Genomic DNA, 17,420 nt, shown 5'->3' with positions numbered 1-17,420 from the left:
CCCATGTGCTCAGTGGTTCAGGAAATGCCAAACCAGCGTCCCCAGTGGAGTTCAAGTAGGACGTGTAGTGTTTAACCAAAACAAATTTTTTGTTTTGTTTTTGGTGACAAAGCATTATGCATTATACAACTACTTTTCATAGGACACCAAAATTCAGACGTAACTTTGAAAAACATTTAAAACAAGACGTATGCTTACAAACACCAAATAACATCCATAAGACTGAAGCCCTTTGTTTTTTTGTTTTTCCATACAGAGCAACTCAAGGCAGCAAGTAGTCATTTCACCCATCTCAGCTGGAGAGTCACCGCTCAGAACCAGAAATCCCATCAGCGTGACCTTTAAATTACTTCACTATTTCCACTGCTTTATAATTCCAAGGAATCTGATCTCTTTAGAACCTCATCTAGCGATATTCTTATCCCTGCTACCAGAATTTGCAGTGATTCTGACAGCGTCCACAATGAATAAAGCAGCAGCTCTAGCCTGGGCACAAAAGGCTTTTCTACTTCCTGCTCTTTACTGCACCAGAAAACCTGAGGACCCTGACTGGACTCCTGCTGGATGGACGAAGACCAGCTCCCAAGACTTATTAAAAAAAGAAAGGTATTAGATTTATGGAGACTGAGCAGGAAGATTTCCGAAACTGAAATAATTACTAAAAAGAGAGGAGCATTTTGATGTGCTGTTCTTTGGAATTTCTATAATTAAAAAATAAACACAGAATTATTTCATAAGAAAATACATCTCAGTGTGCAATCCAATGCACGTGGAAATCGTAGATGAAAGGTAAAATGCAAAAAAGTATGAAAATACAGTCCTTTAAATGTGGCAATAAAGTTTAACATACCAATATAAAATCAATACAGCTAAAATAAATGTACAAGTGCAAAAAAATTCATTATTTGTAAAGAGGAAAAAAAAGTGCCAGCTTGCTTGCTCTTAAAAATGCTTCCCCACACAATTGTTCAAACAAAATAGACAGATGCAGCATTCAAAATAACCCTCTTAGCATGCCATGTCTACTAAACATATATACACAGAAACTAGAATAAAATAATGTGAAACTGAGTTATCAGCTGGCATTGATAAATTGGTCTGTAAGTTGTTGGGTTACATCATAAAATGGGATGTTTCACATCTCAGGCACAGACGACTTGGCGGCTGCTCTCAGAGGGCAGACTTTTTGTAGAGGAAGTCTGGCTTGCTTGGTGACCTCCTTCCTCTGCTTATTGAATCTTCTCTTTCCAAGTCTGTATTTCTCTGAGCTCCATGGCCCAGGGACTCACTGTCTGCCAGTCTTCTACTGGATCTCTCTTCTGGAGCTTCAGAGCTACATGCAGAATGTGAAGGTCTGTTAGGAGTCAGCCCAAAAGTCAAGTCAGTTTCTACTGTGGTTCGTCCCCTGACATGGGCTGGACCATTACCAGCATTTTCTGGGGCTGCCAAAGGAAAGTCTGACCGCTGGGGAGGTTGCTCGATGACATCCAGGTGTATTGGCTCATTCTTTTGTCTGTGGAGATGCCCTTCGGGGGAAAGTGGATATTCTCTCCTAGCTTCTTCCTGTTTTTTAGGAGAGATCTGGCTAGGTGGATAGGCTGACTTTAAGCCACTTGGTGATGCCTTACTGTGGCTATACAAATCGGGACCAAAATATCCACCTTGTGAAGGAGAAGGGGTACGTCTGCTAGGAGCAGGAGTAGAAGGTCTGCAAGCGGCATTTGAGAAGTCATAGAAATCCGGATATTCCTGCTGATTTTCTCTAGCATCTGTTTTTTGCTCTAGTGTGTGTTTCTTTCTAGAAGTGTGCATATGCCTCTGTGGAATACACGACAGATGCTGGGGAGGTCCTGGTCCTGCTTCAGAAACTGAGTGGCTTAATTCTGTGTCTACAGCAAGTTCTGGAAGCCGCCTGTCCTTGAGTGACAGCGTGGATACACCCATGGCGATATCTGGCATCAGATCATTTAGCACAGGTTGTGTACACTGTAGACAGAAACAAAAAGGGAGGAGGAGAGTTAACAACAAAAAAAAGGCCCACAAATTCCTCTTTATAAAAATGATGTTCATTGATTTTGTTTTCTGATTATAAAAGCAATGCATGTTTAAGAATTATAAAAATACAAAAAACTATAAAGGCAAGAAAAAAAATCACTCCTAGACTTCCCTACAGAGATTACCACTATTACCATTTTGAAGTATTTCTCTCACCTAGTTTTCTTGGCACAAATATCAATTTTCAAAAAGTTTAGTGCATATGTAATTCTGCCCTAAATTTTCTTTGAGATCACCACTTTAAATTACTATGTAACATTCCACTGTATTGATGAACTATGACTTATTTAACCATTCTCCTACTACTGAACATTTAGGTTGTTCCCAATTTATTATTATTATAATCAAGACTGCAATAAACATACAGATAAATTACCTTTAAAGGGAGTTTTATGTAGAATATAAAGTTGCAGAACTCAGGGCCTGGCCAACAGGATGGGAATTTGGTTTTTATCAAACTACCAACCTTTATTATTTTTTGGAGGGGGTGAATAGGAAGAATTGGTAGAGGGTTATAAAGTAAGGAAGGATCATAATTTGACTCAAGGTATATACTAGTCCATAGCTTCCAATATGTCATATTTTAATAAAGATTCCCTGAACTAACAGATGTATCTTTTGTTTTTCTCTTTATTGAATGTTACTGATAGCATGTGACTGAGTAGGAAGACTTAAAAAAAAAAAATCACTATTGTTTTTCCAAATGTATTATACAAAACAGAAGTTCAACCTCCAGTGCAGTGCAAAATTAAGCCAAATCCTCTGTCAATTTCCTACCTACTGTCCCTCACTACTGTGATTCCAAGTCAAACGAGCACTCTGGTGGATAAGCAAAGGCAGAGACATGCGTGAGAACTCATTTTCGGATAGGGAGTCTTTTGCCACATTGTTCCTGATGGTGTACTGAGCTACAAGTAACTTCCCCTTCTCATCGAATCAAAGCATTTGGTAGAATGCTAGATTCTACAGAACAGCAGAATAGAAATTAAGGACAGATTCTAGACACGTACTTGAACAGAACATTAAGAAACTGGTATATCTGTTTGCACTGCTCAGTAACTCCACTCCTCCCTAATACTGGCCAATGAACATAAAGATGAAGAAGACACTCTACTACTCCTACCATATACATCTCTGGTTTCTCTCCTCCTGTCCTTTCTTGTTTGCCTATATTAGCTATTTTTCTCTCTATTCCATACCCCTAAAGTCTATGCTTTCAGCTTGTCAGTAACACTTCTGGGCACTGCTGAGTTACACTGGGGCTCTTGAGGCCAAGAGAATCGCTGCTAATATTCCATATACTTAAGTGCTGACTTACCACTTGTTTCTCAGATGCTACTGCTGCCGAGGCTGTGGCAGCGGCAGCGGCAGCTACTGTCTGTCTCCCCAGGCCTGTGGTGTTGGTACAATCAGGTGGCGCTGCTTTCACACCTGACAGATAGACTGGGGGAGGTCCAGCTTTAGGAGCTGTCCTGGAGTGAAACAGCGAATGATTACAGGGATAAGAAAACGAACGTGAAGGATGCTGACTGGGAGGTCTTTGTTTCCAGCCTCCTTTCAGTTGGTTATGGATTGGGGTAGCTGGGGGGTGGTACGGAGGCGGCGGAGGGGGCAAGGGTGGATGGAAGGCCACAAAAGAGTCCAGGTCTGTAAACATGGTTTCTGCAGTAGGGGTACTGTTAACACGACATCTCCCAGGCTGTCTCGTTGTCAAGAGTGGACTTTCATCTCCAAAACGTTCATCGGGAAAGAACTTATGAGGATTCTAAGAAAGATAGGGGAAAAACAAAAGTTCAGGACATTTATTAGCAGACTTTATATATGGAAATTTACAGGCTCAGAGAGTTAAGTGAGATAACCTAAGCCACATTCAGCAAGAGTAGAAGGCACAATATATTTCTCTAGGCCGGAAGCCCAAGAAAAAATTACCTTAATAATAGTACAAAGGGACAGAGTGTAGTCTCTGTAGCCCAAGACGCGTCTATTGGGGAGAGATGCTCAATCAAATATTCCCCAAGCAGCTCAGTCATCTCTTGCAAGATTACATGATAATGCAAAAACAGGTAATAATACCTAATTCGAATATGTCTTTGCTTAGAAAATAAGATTACCATGAAACACCAAAGGAAGAATAGGCATAAACTGAGTATCTTCTCAGAAACTTTCTAACAAAACATCTGTTCATGCTCTGTCTGAAATAAAACTATTTCTCATCCATTTATACATGACTAAGTTTGATAAATATTCTGATAAACATTATATAAGACTACTTACTTTTATATAATTTAAGATACAAATTAAGACACAATTTAGAACGGCAAAGGGAATAGGAATGAGTAGAAACCAGACTATGTATTTTAGGGATGGGAACCATAGCAAAAATTGAAAATCAAGAACCTAAAAATGGTATGTTGCCTTGCCGGAGAGCACCATTCCATGTTTACCTGTCTAAAAGGTAAAGGCTAGGGCCGAGCCCGTGGCGCACTCGGGAGAGTGCAGCGCTGGGAGTGCAGCGACGCTCCCGCCGCGGGTTCGGATCCTATATAGGAATGGCCGGTGCACTCGCTGGCTGAGTGCCGGTCACGAGAAAGACAAAAAAAAATAAAAGGTAAAGGCTAAAGGAGTTTGGAATCAGTAGCAAGAAAATGTTGGAATCACTTGACCAGATGAAATTAAATTTTATTTAAGGCTCTGATTTAGTGGCTGTGATCAGACTACTTTACAAATTCTATCTTAACTGCAAAACCAATTCTATTTATTGCTTTTATAACTAATAATTACTAGAAATTAGGGTTTTTTTTTTCCTGTTAGGTTAAAAAACAACAACTTATTCCTTGATTCTCAAATTTGGGTTTACATCCTCATGCAAAAAATTTCTTAAAGGGGAGGACAGAAGAAAAAGGAGGGGAATCTGGAAGATCTGTAAGTATGGTAGTAGCGCCAAATCTGAAGTCTAGTGACAAAACCAGGGAGAGGGTGCAGTGGAGGTTCAGAATTTTCTGCTTCCTCTGCCACCTCTGTCGGGTTACACACGCAGAACTTTTAGCAGTCACTACTTGTACGCTTATTATGTACAGACACATAGTTTCTTTACATATAGCACCTTGTATCTTCAAAACAATCAATTTACAGGCAAGGAAACTGATGCTCAGACTGGTTAAGTAGCTGATTCCAAGTTAACTAATTAGCAAGCAGCAGAGCCACACATAATCCCAGTTCCACTCTAGACCTGTGCTCAGCCCACTCCACCACACTGTCTCTCACCAGGCAGGACTTGCAGGTTATCAATGGCACCAGAGGCAATGAAAGAGCATATACGAAAAGGAGAGAATCATGCTGAGGGCTCCTTAGGATGTCTAAAATGCTGCCTGATCGGTCATCAAGGCTCCCTTTTTCAAATAGTCTAATGCCATTTCCTACCTGTAAGAGCTCTGCAGCAGCATCTGCAAGACCAAACTCTCTTAGTACTCGAATCTGAATCTCATAGCTGACGGTGGCGCCTTCCCCACAGTTGAGTGCATAGGCTCTCTGCACCTGCTCAGTGTGTCGTAGTTCCTGCAGTCGTCTGACCATTTCTTTCATAATGAGGAGACGAGGAACTGAAAGAAGAACAGTGTGTAGGTAAAATTCCTCAGCCACACAAAAGACCACCCAGTGAGCACAAGGAAAAAAGCATGTGTTTTGTATCAGAATCTTTTTACAAATTTTTTAGACAGAATTTTAATTTCCTTGCAAAATGAATTTATATACCTCTAATTATTTTTCAAGGTTTTAAAATTTTTTTTTTTTTTTTTTTTTTTTTGTCCTTTTCGTGACCGGCACTCAGCCAGTGAGTGCACCGGTCAGTCCTATATAGGATCCGAACCCACGGCGGGAGCGTCACCGCGCTCCCAGCGCAGCACCCTACCAAGTGCGCCACAGGCCCGGCCCTCAAGGTTTTAAAATTTCATTGTGCCCAAAAGGCTCTTGATTATACCAAATTGCTCCTGAATTGTATTATTTTAGCTTACAGCTCAAATAAAATTTTACTTGCATGTATTCTCTTCTGAATCTCAGGATATTTCATGTCTTTTAGATATATTCATTCTTTCACTCAAATAATTCTTTGAGTCCTGACCATGCACCAAGGATTGGACTCGGATATTAGGGTGTACCAAATGAAAGATGCAATCCCTGTCCTCAGAAAGCCCTGGCTTTAGTGACATGAAGTAAACAAGTACAGTACAGGGTTACAAATGCTCATGGAGAGAGAGATGCAAAACACACTGAGGATCTGGAGCAAGGATCACCCAGCCGAGACTTGAGGCAGGCAGGAAAGGCTTCCTAGAAAAGGTGAGTCCTGAGCAGAGTCTTGAAGAATGAGGGAAAACCAAGCAGGCAAAGAAAGCAGGGTGAAGGCTTTTGGAGCAGAAGGACTGGGCATGTGTAAAACTTATGCATGAGAGACAGCATGGCACAAGTAGCTGGCACGGCCATGAGAACCTAGGGTTCAAAGGTATAAGCAAGAAGAGCATTAAGAGAAGAGGCTAGAAAGAGGGTAGGGGCAGACCATGGATAAGGAATTTAAATTGTATCCTGTGTACAGCAGGTAGTCACTTGTGCAGGGGGATGACAGGATCAAAGCTGTGATGTGAGTGCACTCTGACGCCAGTGTGAAGCAGGGGAAGGGAAACTGGCCTGTAGGCTAAATCAAACCCACTGACTACTTTTGTAGATAAAGTTTTATTGGAATACAGCCATACCCATTCGTTTAGGTATTGCCTATGGCTGTTGTTTCAGAGTTGAGCAGTTACGGTAGAGACTGTATAGCTCAGAAAGCCTAAAATACTTATTATTTGATCAGAAAAAGTTTGTTGGGCCCTGGTGTAAAGGACAGAATGAAAGTGAGATAAGAGGCAGGTTAGGAACCTGAACTAAGGCTGTTACCACAGGGCTAGAGAAGAGAGAATAAGGCATAAATATTTATGAGATAAACTAACTAGAGTGGTGATTATTATTTTTGGGGGGAAAGAGGAAACAGTGTTTACTGAGTGCTTGCTCTATTCCAAGCAAACTCCTAAGCATATTACTCACGATGCTTCTTCATTAAATCTTCACAACGAACCTAGAAAAGAGATATCCCCATTTCACAGATGAGGAAATTAATGTTCAGGGAAGAAAACAGCTTATCCAAAGTCTCACAAATAAAATGGCAGAGCCAGGATATGAGCCTGTGAGTCTTCTCCGGTGAGCTCTGTAGTCTTTCATTAGAGTGAGGTGGGCAAGGAAGCAAGAAGTACCTGGGGTGACAGCAGAACAGGGCCATGGCTCACTAGCTAAGCAACACAGACAAGCCTTATTTTCCTGAGTGTACTTACTTGTGAAGGTCTTTGGGCTTTTGAGACCGAGTTCTAAAATTAAATTATGTTGATATTCAGCTGCATTAACTCAAGCTAAAAAACAGTGCTAATTACCAAAGCTTCAAAATACACACAAATCAGCTATAGAAATTGTTGTCTTCATGCTGTTTTCCAATGTTACTTTAAGTAAACAGGTAGTGGCCAAATCTGGTAAGGCAACAACTGATGAAAGACATTAGTCCCAGAATAAAATGTATGCATTCAATTAAAAATTCTGTCATTATGTCTTTTATTTATCTTTAATTGAAACACATTTATAAGCCAAAGTGAATGGTCCTATAATCATTGCCACAGTTTACTCATTTTTAATCCTGCAGTACAACTGGCAAGAGCTATAAATTTCTGACCACCAGATCACTGTTGATTTTCTTACCTTAGAAATTGACACTAGAGCCCTCTGATTAAGTCAATATTAACTGAGGCTGAGACATTTTTGGACACGACAGTTATACCTATCTATGGCCAATTCCCCCAAAGTTGTAAGACATTATAAGCCCGTACTACATAAACTTCACAAAGCAGATCTTGGGAAACTGGATCTCCAGAAAACCAATGGTGATCATATTTTGGGGGGACATAAGTAGACTCAAAAGTATAAGTTCATTGTTAAGACAAGTGAATAGACATGATGGGGGGGGAGAGGAACTGGTAAAGGGTCATGAAAATCAACTACACTGTATATTGAGAAGTTAAAATAAAAATAAAAAATAAAATAAAATAAAAGTATAAGTTCATATTATGTTCCCAAAGGGTCCTATAACATGAGAAATACCCTAGGATGCAAAATCTGAATTCCTCTAAACCAGTGGTTCTCAGCAGTGGCAATTTAGCCCCATACAATGTCTAGAAACATAAAAAAAGTTTCCAAAAGTGGTCTCAAAAGTGTGTGTGTGTGCACATGCACACATGTTTACTCGCATCTAGTGAGTACAGGTGAGGGACTGCTGCTGAACACTCTACAATGCACAGAACAGCTCCCTACTCCAAGCAATTATCCATCCCTAAATGTCAAAAGAGCCAAGATTGAGAAACCCTGGGCTAAACTGAAAAACTGTATACACTTATTAATATAAAAGAAAATATAAAACAAAAATCTTAACTTATAAGTATTTATTCTTTAAGGAAAACAAAACAAAACAAAAGGCAAACAGTACATAAAGGGTACTGAAATGTGGAAAGAATTAGTATACATACAAAGGGGTTCAAACATTAGCAATTACAAAAAACCCATAAGTTTATTCATTCAAAAAGCTACTGCCTTACCTGGAATTTCATTGGCTACAACTGAAGGAGGGCTTGACTGGTTACTGCTGATCTGTTGGTGGCTGATCATGTGACAACACTGTGGCATGGCATTACTGACCATGTAGAGTGTGTCTGGCACATTGGACATTCTAACCATTCGCAAACGCACAAGATCTGTTTGTTCCACCATCATCTCATCTAGCACTGACTGAAATAATAATTCAGTAGAAACAATCAATCAGCCTTCATGTGTGTTAAATCACATTTGGAAGAAGATTTTTACCTTCATAATGTAAAAAGAGAATTAATTATTGTTTCTAATTTATGAAGGTTAAAAGTAGTGATGAAAGGAGAAAGTACCCCCCACCTCTTTAATTATTAAAGACTCTTTTTGGCTATCTTTGAAAAGATATAATCATCTTGAAAAGTCTGCTTTTAATTAGAAGTCATTGAAATTTGATGGAAGGACATACAATTAATCAGAAATAAATTATACATAAAATTATTATAAAGAAAACAATGTATACTTGTGCTAAATATCAGATCCAACAAAAAATGTTCAATATGCAAAATATTAAAGATTGATATTAAATTTAACAAACTTATATATAAACCCAATTTTGTTAAATTAGTTTCAGATGAATCTATTTCACCAAACTGCAGAATGACCAAAATGAGAGAACATATCAACATTTTCCACACTTACTGGGGGCGATTCTCTCCTTAGGCACAGCCACCTGAGGAACGGGGAAGTTCTGGAGGACTGTCTCACTAGGTTTTGGCTGCCTTGTCTTGAGGCAGAAGAAATGGAGGGCAGGTCTAGTTTATCACAGACCGTTTATCACCAGACTTGACCTTTGTGAAGGTCTCAGCTGCTTGAGCAACATTAAGCATTACACTTATTTCTGAAAGACCAGACCCAACCATTCTGGTTTTTTCCCCCTTTTTAGAACTATTTATAATGTCAACTACTCAATAAGAAGTACATTGTCAATGCAGTCAATAAGGGACTTCTCGCAAATCCTTTCATGTATCTTTAAGCTAAGAATTCTGACAATAAAAATGAGACAAATTTTAAAGCAATTTAATTCTATACCCAAACACATTATTTGGCCTGTTAAATTTATTTCAGAAAGCTTAACGGTGTTTTATTTTTTTTCCTTTTTTTAAATTAATGGTGATTTCTGACTTTCAAAGACTGTCAGTTCCTCAAAAGGCCACCCCAAAGTTCCTGATGGCTGAATATATCTAATAAAAATTACAGTGTTTCATTTTTCACATTATCATATTTTCTTGGAGAGTTCTTTATGTTATAGTATACATAATGCCAAATATTTACTCAGTAGGCCTGAAATTTTACCTTAGTTTGTGCACTTATTCTAAAACTAAACACAACTGCCAACAGTCAGCTATTACAGAAAAACGTTACAAGAGACCATGGCATTTCTTTAGTTTACGAAGGAAGACCAAATGTGTGCAATCTTCTTTCAGAACATTTCCCTCATTCTCAAGATCACAAAATACTGACAACCATTTCAGTAAAATGGCAATAATTTGCAAGGCAATTAAGTGAACAATTTGCGAGGCAACTAAGATGAGAAAAATTTTAAATGAATTTTAATGTGACCTCAGTTTTAAAAACACATGCTTGATAATTAAAATTTCAGAAAACTATCCTGTTGAATAGTCAAAGTAGAATTTACTTTCATTTTCCCTATTATTGGACTTTCAGGATATTTCCAAATTTTAAAATAATACCATGATAAACATCTTTGTGCATAGGGTTTGTAACACAAAGGAGTCTAATAGTTTCAAATGGTTTTCATTACCTTTGCTTCTTCCACATAGGGAGAGAATAGTCGAGGACGAACATAGATGCCAGCATTTTTTTGTCGCAACCAGGCATTTGATTTTCCACCTTCTGTGGTAGGAAGCATATCTGATGGAGGGGTACTAATCAAACCTCTTTTCATCTTAAAAAAAAAAATTTTTTTTAGATAAACTAGAGATCTGTGTAGCACTATAATACTACTAAGATAAAAATATTTATACCTATGGATCAAAACGTATAAACTTTACCATTTAAATAAAAATTTAGGAATACATGGGAAATTTAGAAATACCTCAAATGTTTAATATTTAAAGGAGTCAGCAATAAAAAGGTACTATAATTTCTCATTTTTCTCTAAATAAAGGAATGAGTTTTTAAGCTCATTAAAAACTCATTAAAAACAAAGAGACATTAAGATGTAGTAAGTTGGACTAAATTTCCGAACTCTTTTAAAAATAAAACCAATTTTTATTTTTTTCCTTATTCACCTAGGAACTAATTCCATCCACACCTCCACTCCTGCCAAGATAAAATGAGAATATCGATTTGGGCTTATATGTCTATAGTACAAGGACACAGGCAGTCTAGCACCATGCAGCAGCACAGGCTCTAGAAGAAGGCAGATTTGGTTCAAAGTCCAACTCCCCATTCAACAGCCATGTGACCATGGACATCTTGTTTTAACTGAGCCTCTCTTTAAGGGCTCTTGCAAGGCCCTGGGGTGGGGCACCACATGACTAACTGAATGTGGTGTCCCTGTGGTTTCGTCACTGATACTAGGAGAATATAAATCAAGTAAGTACCTACAGCTCCTAAAGTGGTTGTGAGGACTAAATGAAGGCAATGAAGATAAAAGCATTTAGCACATACTATGAGAGCACAAAAGTTAACGGCCATTGTTAGCAATCTTTATTGGGGGATTTACTATGTTGTGGGCATGGAATTAAGAGCAGAGATATATATTTTCTAACTAAAGTTCTGAAATATTTTTCTAAACTAAATACAGGGTTCAATTTGGTTTGTGTCTCAGGTTTTAAACAAAACCCAAAATTGTCTTTCCACTATTACTTTTGTTAAATATAATAAACATCTAATTGCTGCATTAATTAAAATTATTTTTAACCAATAAAATATAGCATTATATAGTATTTAGAAAATAGTCCAAGAAAACCCCAAAACTCAATAGTCTATCACAACTGTAATAATGTTGATATATTTCCTTCTAGTCTTTTCCAAATGTATTTTCACCTAATTGAATTCCAGAATGCATAAATACATGTTTTGTATCCTTGTTTTTTTTAGTTATATTCCATCATTAGCATTTTCCATGTTGCTATATTAGTCCTTTTTCTTGGTGGCTGGCTGGTATGGTATATTAGTCTTTATAGCCATTGTTCAGGGCAGCAAAATATTTTGTTGAGTAGCTGTACTATAATTTACTTTTATTTTCCTTGTTTTTAGAAATTTAGTTTATTTCCAAATATTTAAATAACACTGTATATATATACTATACTAGGAATTATTTCTCAAGGTCAACATTCAAAAGTAGAATTACTGAAGAATATGAACATTGTGATGGCTCTTGATAACATGTTATCTAATTATTATTCATCTGGATTGTTGCAATTAACAATGCTTCTAATGTACCACTGTACTTCCCCTATGGGATAATATTATTTCAAAGATTACTGGCTTACCAGGTAAAATAACTTACTGTTTTATTTTGCTTTCTTTGGTGGGTGTGTGATTACTAGTGAGATTGGACATTTTTTCTAATCAGAGACTCCATAAATATTTAATTGTTTTCCTCTAGTTTCTCCATGTTTCAATTTAATATTTAATTCTTCAGTCTAACAGGGATTAATTTTCTGTGCAAGTGAAATGAGGGTTTAACTTCAAGCAAATTTCCTCCTTCTCTGCTAATTAGTTAACCTAGCACTACACTGATTTGTGATAGCTCATTTATTATGTTTAATTCTTATATTAATTAGGACTTTTTTCTGGGCTATTTTGTTTTGTCTGTTATGCTAGCTTCACAGATTAAATATTTGTGTTTTAAAATGTGTTTTACATTCTCAAAGAGTTATCCCTTCTTTATTGTGTCCTTTTTAGAGAAATTTTTTACAAATTCTTTGTTTTTCCAGATAAACTTTGTGTTTCTGGGCAGTTGAATAAACTATTATGGTGTTTATAAGCACTACATTAAATTTATAAACAAATTTATGAATAACTAATATTTATAATATTTATTTTCCCCATCCATTAATTCAAGCAATTCTATTAGTTTAAAAAAATTTCACTTTAAAATTCTGAAAGTAGCATAATTAGCTCCATTAATTTTTAAATGGGTATGAAATAAAATAAGAAGGACCATACATTCTTTTTATATTGAACCAATCTATCGCTACTCAGCCTTTTAGCTAAGATCAAGTATACTGAACCAATCCCTCTCCTGCTCTCTTTATTTATTGCTGTTCATGAGGAGTCTCCAAAGGTAATTTCTACCTTTCCCTTTTTGAATAAGTATCTACTTGATCTACACTGATAAACGACTGACCTAAATTCCCCAAAAACTATGCTCTTGTAAAAGTAAGACCCACTCAACTCTTATCCAGCAAACATTTACTTGTACTATGTGACAAACACTGGGGACACACGTTGCACAAAACAGACATCTGTCTCTGTCTTCTTCCATGAAGCTTCATAATACTCTATTAATAACAGAAATTATTTACAATGATAAAGATAATCCTGGCACTTTTTATAAGAGGGATAAAGAAAGACACTTACTGCATCACTTAAGACTTCACTGTTTATAGGTAAGATGTGTTCAATTCGCACAAAAGGTAAGAGAGAAGAAAGGATCTCTCTAAGCTCTTCAATGTCCAGGTCTCGTCTTTTTACACCTCTTTTGTTCACACTATGGGCAGTGCCACTAAGTAAGTTTGGCTCTACAAGAAAGAAAATGCAAAGTCTCCAACCAAACCCACATTTTCAGAGACAGGCTTTCTTTTCTCTCCTCAGTACCATCCTACATACTTACGTACATCTGCTTTAAAAAGGGTTACAAATCAATTACTTTTCTTTTCTTTTCTTTTTTTTGTCTTTTTTGTGACCAGTAAGGGAATTGCAACCCTTGGCGTGGTGTTGCCCGCACCGCGCTCAGCCAGTGAGTGCACCGGCCATCCCTATATAGGATCCGAACCCGCGGCGCGAGCGCCACTGCACTCCCAAGCGCGCCACGGGGCCGGCCCCTTTTTTCACTTTTTAAGAGACGGGATCTGGCTATGTTACCGAGGCTGGAGTGCCGTGGCTATGCACAGGTGCGATCCCACTACTGATCAGCATGGGAGGTTTGACCTGCTCCATTTCTAAGCTGCACTGGTTCACCCATCTTTAAGCAAACTGGTGGTCCCCTGCGCCCAGGAGGTCATCATATTGATGCCAAACTTAGTGTGAACACCCGACTGGCACAGTGCACTACAGCCCAGAACTCCTGGGCTCAAGCAATCATCCAGCCTCAGCTGGGACTTCAGAGGCACACCACCACGCCCAACCAAATCAATTAGTTTTCTGTCAGAAGAACTTTAACAGAGATGTTCTTGGACCAAAAAAAGCATGATGTCAACAGTACAAAACCATTCTTTTATGATTTTTCTGCACTAAAGGGGCCGGCCTGTGGCTCACTCGGGAGAGTGTGGTGCTGAGAATAAAGGATTCTTTTCAGTATACTAACTCAAAGGAGAAGAGATGACAATCTAATCACAATCTAGTTTGATTAAGGGCTTTTTCTTAAGCTTTCTCACATTTGTGACCTGTTTTTAGTACAGTATGTACATTGCAGGGTATATGCTATTTCTGGTCAGTGTAAGTTATCACTATGCTCATTATGCTATAAATGTTTAACAGCAATTTAACAACATATTAATTAATTGGTGTCCAAAACAGCAAAACCTAACGTGCACTCTATCTAGTTTTAAGACTTTTCTAAAAATGTCCTATATTTCCATAATATGAGACTGTTACTACATAAAAGTGGACCCTTTGATCTTTGACATGTAATATATGTCCATTGTACAGAGCAGAGAATAATGGTTTTCTTCACTGGGTATTAGTGAAAAGGGGAAGATCAGAAATATATATATCCTTATAATATTGAGGTGGGAAGAAAAAGTACATAACTTTGGAAATCTTTAATCATGTCTTTAATCAAAGGGGCTGTATTTTTTTCTTAAAAATATGAACATCATCCAGTCTGCTATGTGAGCCTAAAAAAATAACACTGAGTAAGATCTTTATCATTCATGAATGTAAATACTGGATTTTTGCAAATATTCTATAGGCAAACTGATATCTCCCATAAATCATGTGATATTATATATATAGAGATACTGTTTTTTGAGAAGCTTCTTTTGGAGGCATTCAAAATATAAACTTTTGCAAGTGTGCGGAAAAAAGTTTTTTCCTTGCCTTGCTATGATTTGGCATACTTATAAAGCACTGCTTTTCAAAAAAATTTTTGTTTTTAAAGTTGTGGCATCCTGTTTTCACATGGAATCTCTTATTTATTTATTAACTTATTTTTATTTATCATTATACAATGTAGTTGATTTTCGTGGCCCTTACCAATTCCTCCCTTCCCCCTTTCCCACCCCCATCAACACCTCATCTGTTCTCTTAACAAGTTCAAGGAATTATTATTGTTGTTCACAAGAAATCTTCCATGAAACCCCTTAATATGTAACAGGTAAGGGCTGAATCCTTCTATGCAAAGGTGACTGACATAAAGGTGTGGCCTGGTTTGTTTAGCTTCCTTCTAATCCCTGAAGGAGATCCTTTTATTCTAACTCAGTTTAAAAACTACTGTTTAAGGGAAATTTTATCCCTTTAAGGATGCTTGTTATCTGCCCAAAATAAATATGACATTCCATCATTACCAACTCTACATCAGTGAACAAGCCTATGGCCTATAATGATTATGTAGAGTTATATACAACCGATTCCTGTTATTTGCTCTCGTTATGTTCTATAAAGTCAACACAAACAATGAATAAGCAAATACTTAACCACTGCGCCTAGAAGAAACACAGGGTTAGGTTCTTATGAACCCTTGGGCACACATCAAGATATAACCTTGTTTTATGTGTGTTTCTGCTTAAAGACACTTTAACACATATTGCTGATTCATTAACATTGACTCAACTCATGGCCAACAGCACTATAACTCATGCTGAAAGAACCTTCTCTAACACATGTATTTTCTCTGTAAGGTACATTACAGCCTTCTTGCACTTAGGAACAGCAGAAGGCACTTCAGCATTACACTTGGGGACCATTTTAAACAGTGAGATCACTAATAAAAAAACATAAAATGTGAAAAATGTGGCACTAAATAGACTGAGAAGTGTTTAAAGTAGGAGATCTGAAACAAGAAGGCAAAGTGTCGTTGCCTTGCTCAACGTCACCTGGGAATGTGCTCGTTGGGTGACTCGAACTGCTGCTCTGTGCATGTCTGTGAATGACTGTGAAAGTGCCATGAGTACTGATTTTGGGGTTACAAATAAATTTTAGTGAGTAAATAAATTTGCAAATACAGAATCTGCAAATAAAGATAGATTGTATATTGGCATTTTAAAAACTTTGCAAATTAATTGTAGTGGTTTTTATATTAAAAAAAATTTTCATACCTTAGATTTGCTAGAGGCTGTTGCAGGCCACAGCAAAATAAATTAGGAGAAATAAAATAGGAGGACTGCTTTTGTTCCCTAGTGCTTGGGTAGAAGTGTATTAAAGGGACTATAAGAAGGTTCTAAGGCAGGCTTAGCACAAAATTTTTATATATTTTAAAATCTGACAGAACAACTCTGTAAATGTACTTAAAACCATTGACTTGAATACTTTAAATAGGTGAACTTTATGTTAAATAAGTTTTTGTTCCACAGCCTCTTACTAAACTGTGATGTTATGCAAATTATATTTAAATAAAGCTACTGAAAAATGACAGAAAAGGGAAACCTGTATTTAATTTTTCTAATTAAAATTCTTAAATTTGCATTCAACATATAGAAGAACTTAATATTGTATGAGGGGAGGAGGTAGCCAGATGGGCTAACCGTAGACACAAACAAACAAGTACTACAGAATCATAAGTTTCCCAAATTGAAAGCCCATGCTCCTACATATGACGCCTCCCTCTCTTCCGCAGCAACCCCAGCTGGAGATCATTCGAAAGTATTATTTCCCTTTTACCTTTCACAATATTTAAAATAAACAACAAATATGCTTTTTGTTTTGTTTTGTTTTCATGTTCTTTTAATGAGCTAAAATTTACATAACATAAAATTTACCACTTTAACTATTTTAAAGTATACAAGTCGGTGGCTTTTAGTACATTCACACTGTTGTGCAATCATCAACAGTATCATTCCAGAACATTTTCATCAACAATATGCTTTTGTAAACACCTGAATCGTTATATAACATTTTTCATTCTAATACTTCTATGAATTAGTCAACATATATTATTAAGCAAATAGAAACCTAACAATAAAAAGTATCTTTTTGAAGTTGTAAAATAAAATTTTCTGACACATTTATTTTAACAAACTATACTCTCTCCACCAAAGGATTTTACTGATTACAAATCTTCTATTTTAAACAGGCAATAATGTCTATTTTCAAGACTGATGTACAGCATGCACTTCCGTAAACTTTGGGGAATAAAAGAACCACCAAAAACTTACACAAGCACAAGGTAATTTTCTGATCTTACCTCTGTCTGCTATTCTTTTCATCAACTGATGCTCTCCCCATTTAATCAGATATTTAAGGATATCTTGTTCACTTGCCTATAATAAAAAATGGTTTTTACTCACTTTAGTGAAATTAAA

General features: G+C 37.0%; 1 protein-coding gene across 3 annotated transcripts in view; it reads right to left on the bottom strand.

The window, feature by feature from the left end:
* Positions 1-910: 910 nt before the first annotated feature.
* Positions 911-17,420, bottom strand: part of BTBD7 (BTB domain containing 7) — an 86,855-nt gene continuing 70,345 nt past the window's right edge. For 2 of the 3 annotated variants that reach the window (XM_063089863.1, XM_063089864.1), the window contains exons 5-11: positions 17,303-17,378; positions 13,321-13,481; positions 10,529-10,672; positions 8,718-8,907; positions 5,476-5,654; positions 3,374-3,820; positions 911-1,986 (exon numbers count right to left, since the gene is read on the bottom strand). In XM_063089863.1, coding sequence (XP_062945933.1) covers positions 1,171-1,986; positions 3,374-3,820; positions 5,476-5,654; positions 8,718-8,907; positions 10,529-10,672; positions 13,321-13,481; positions 17,303-17,378 — 2,013 coding nt within the window. In that variant the 3' untranslated portion in view covers positions 911-1,170. Of the gene's footprint in view, positions 1,987-3,373; positions 3,821-5,475; positions 5,655-8,717; positions 8,908-10,528; positions 10,673-13,320; positions 13,482-17,302; positions 17,379-17,420 lie in introns of those variants that run through there. The other variant, XM_063089866.1, reaches the window with a different exon arrangement.

Source organism: Cynocephalus volans, chromosome 3 (genome assembly GCF_027409185.1).
Source record: "Cynocephalus volans isolate mCynVol1 chromosome 3, mCynVol1.pri, whole genome shotgun sequence".
Lineage (NCBI taxonomy): Eukaryota > Metazoa > Chordata > Mammalia > Dermoptera > Cynocephalidae > Cynocephalus > Cynocephalus volans.
This window is presented reverse-complemented; position numbering and strand designations above follow the sequence as displayed.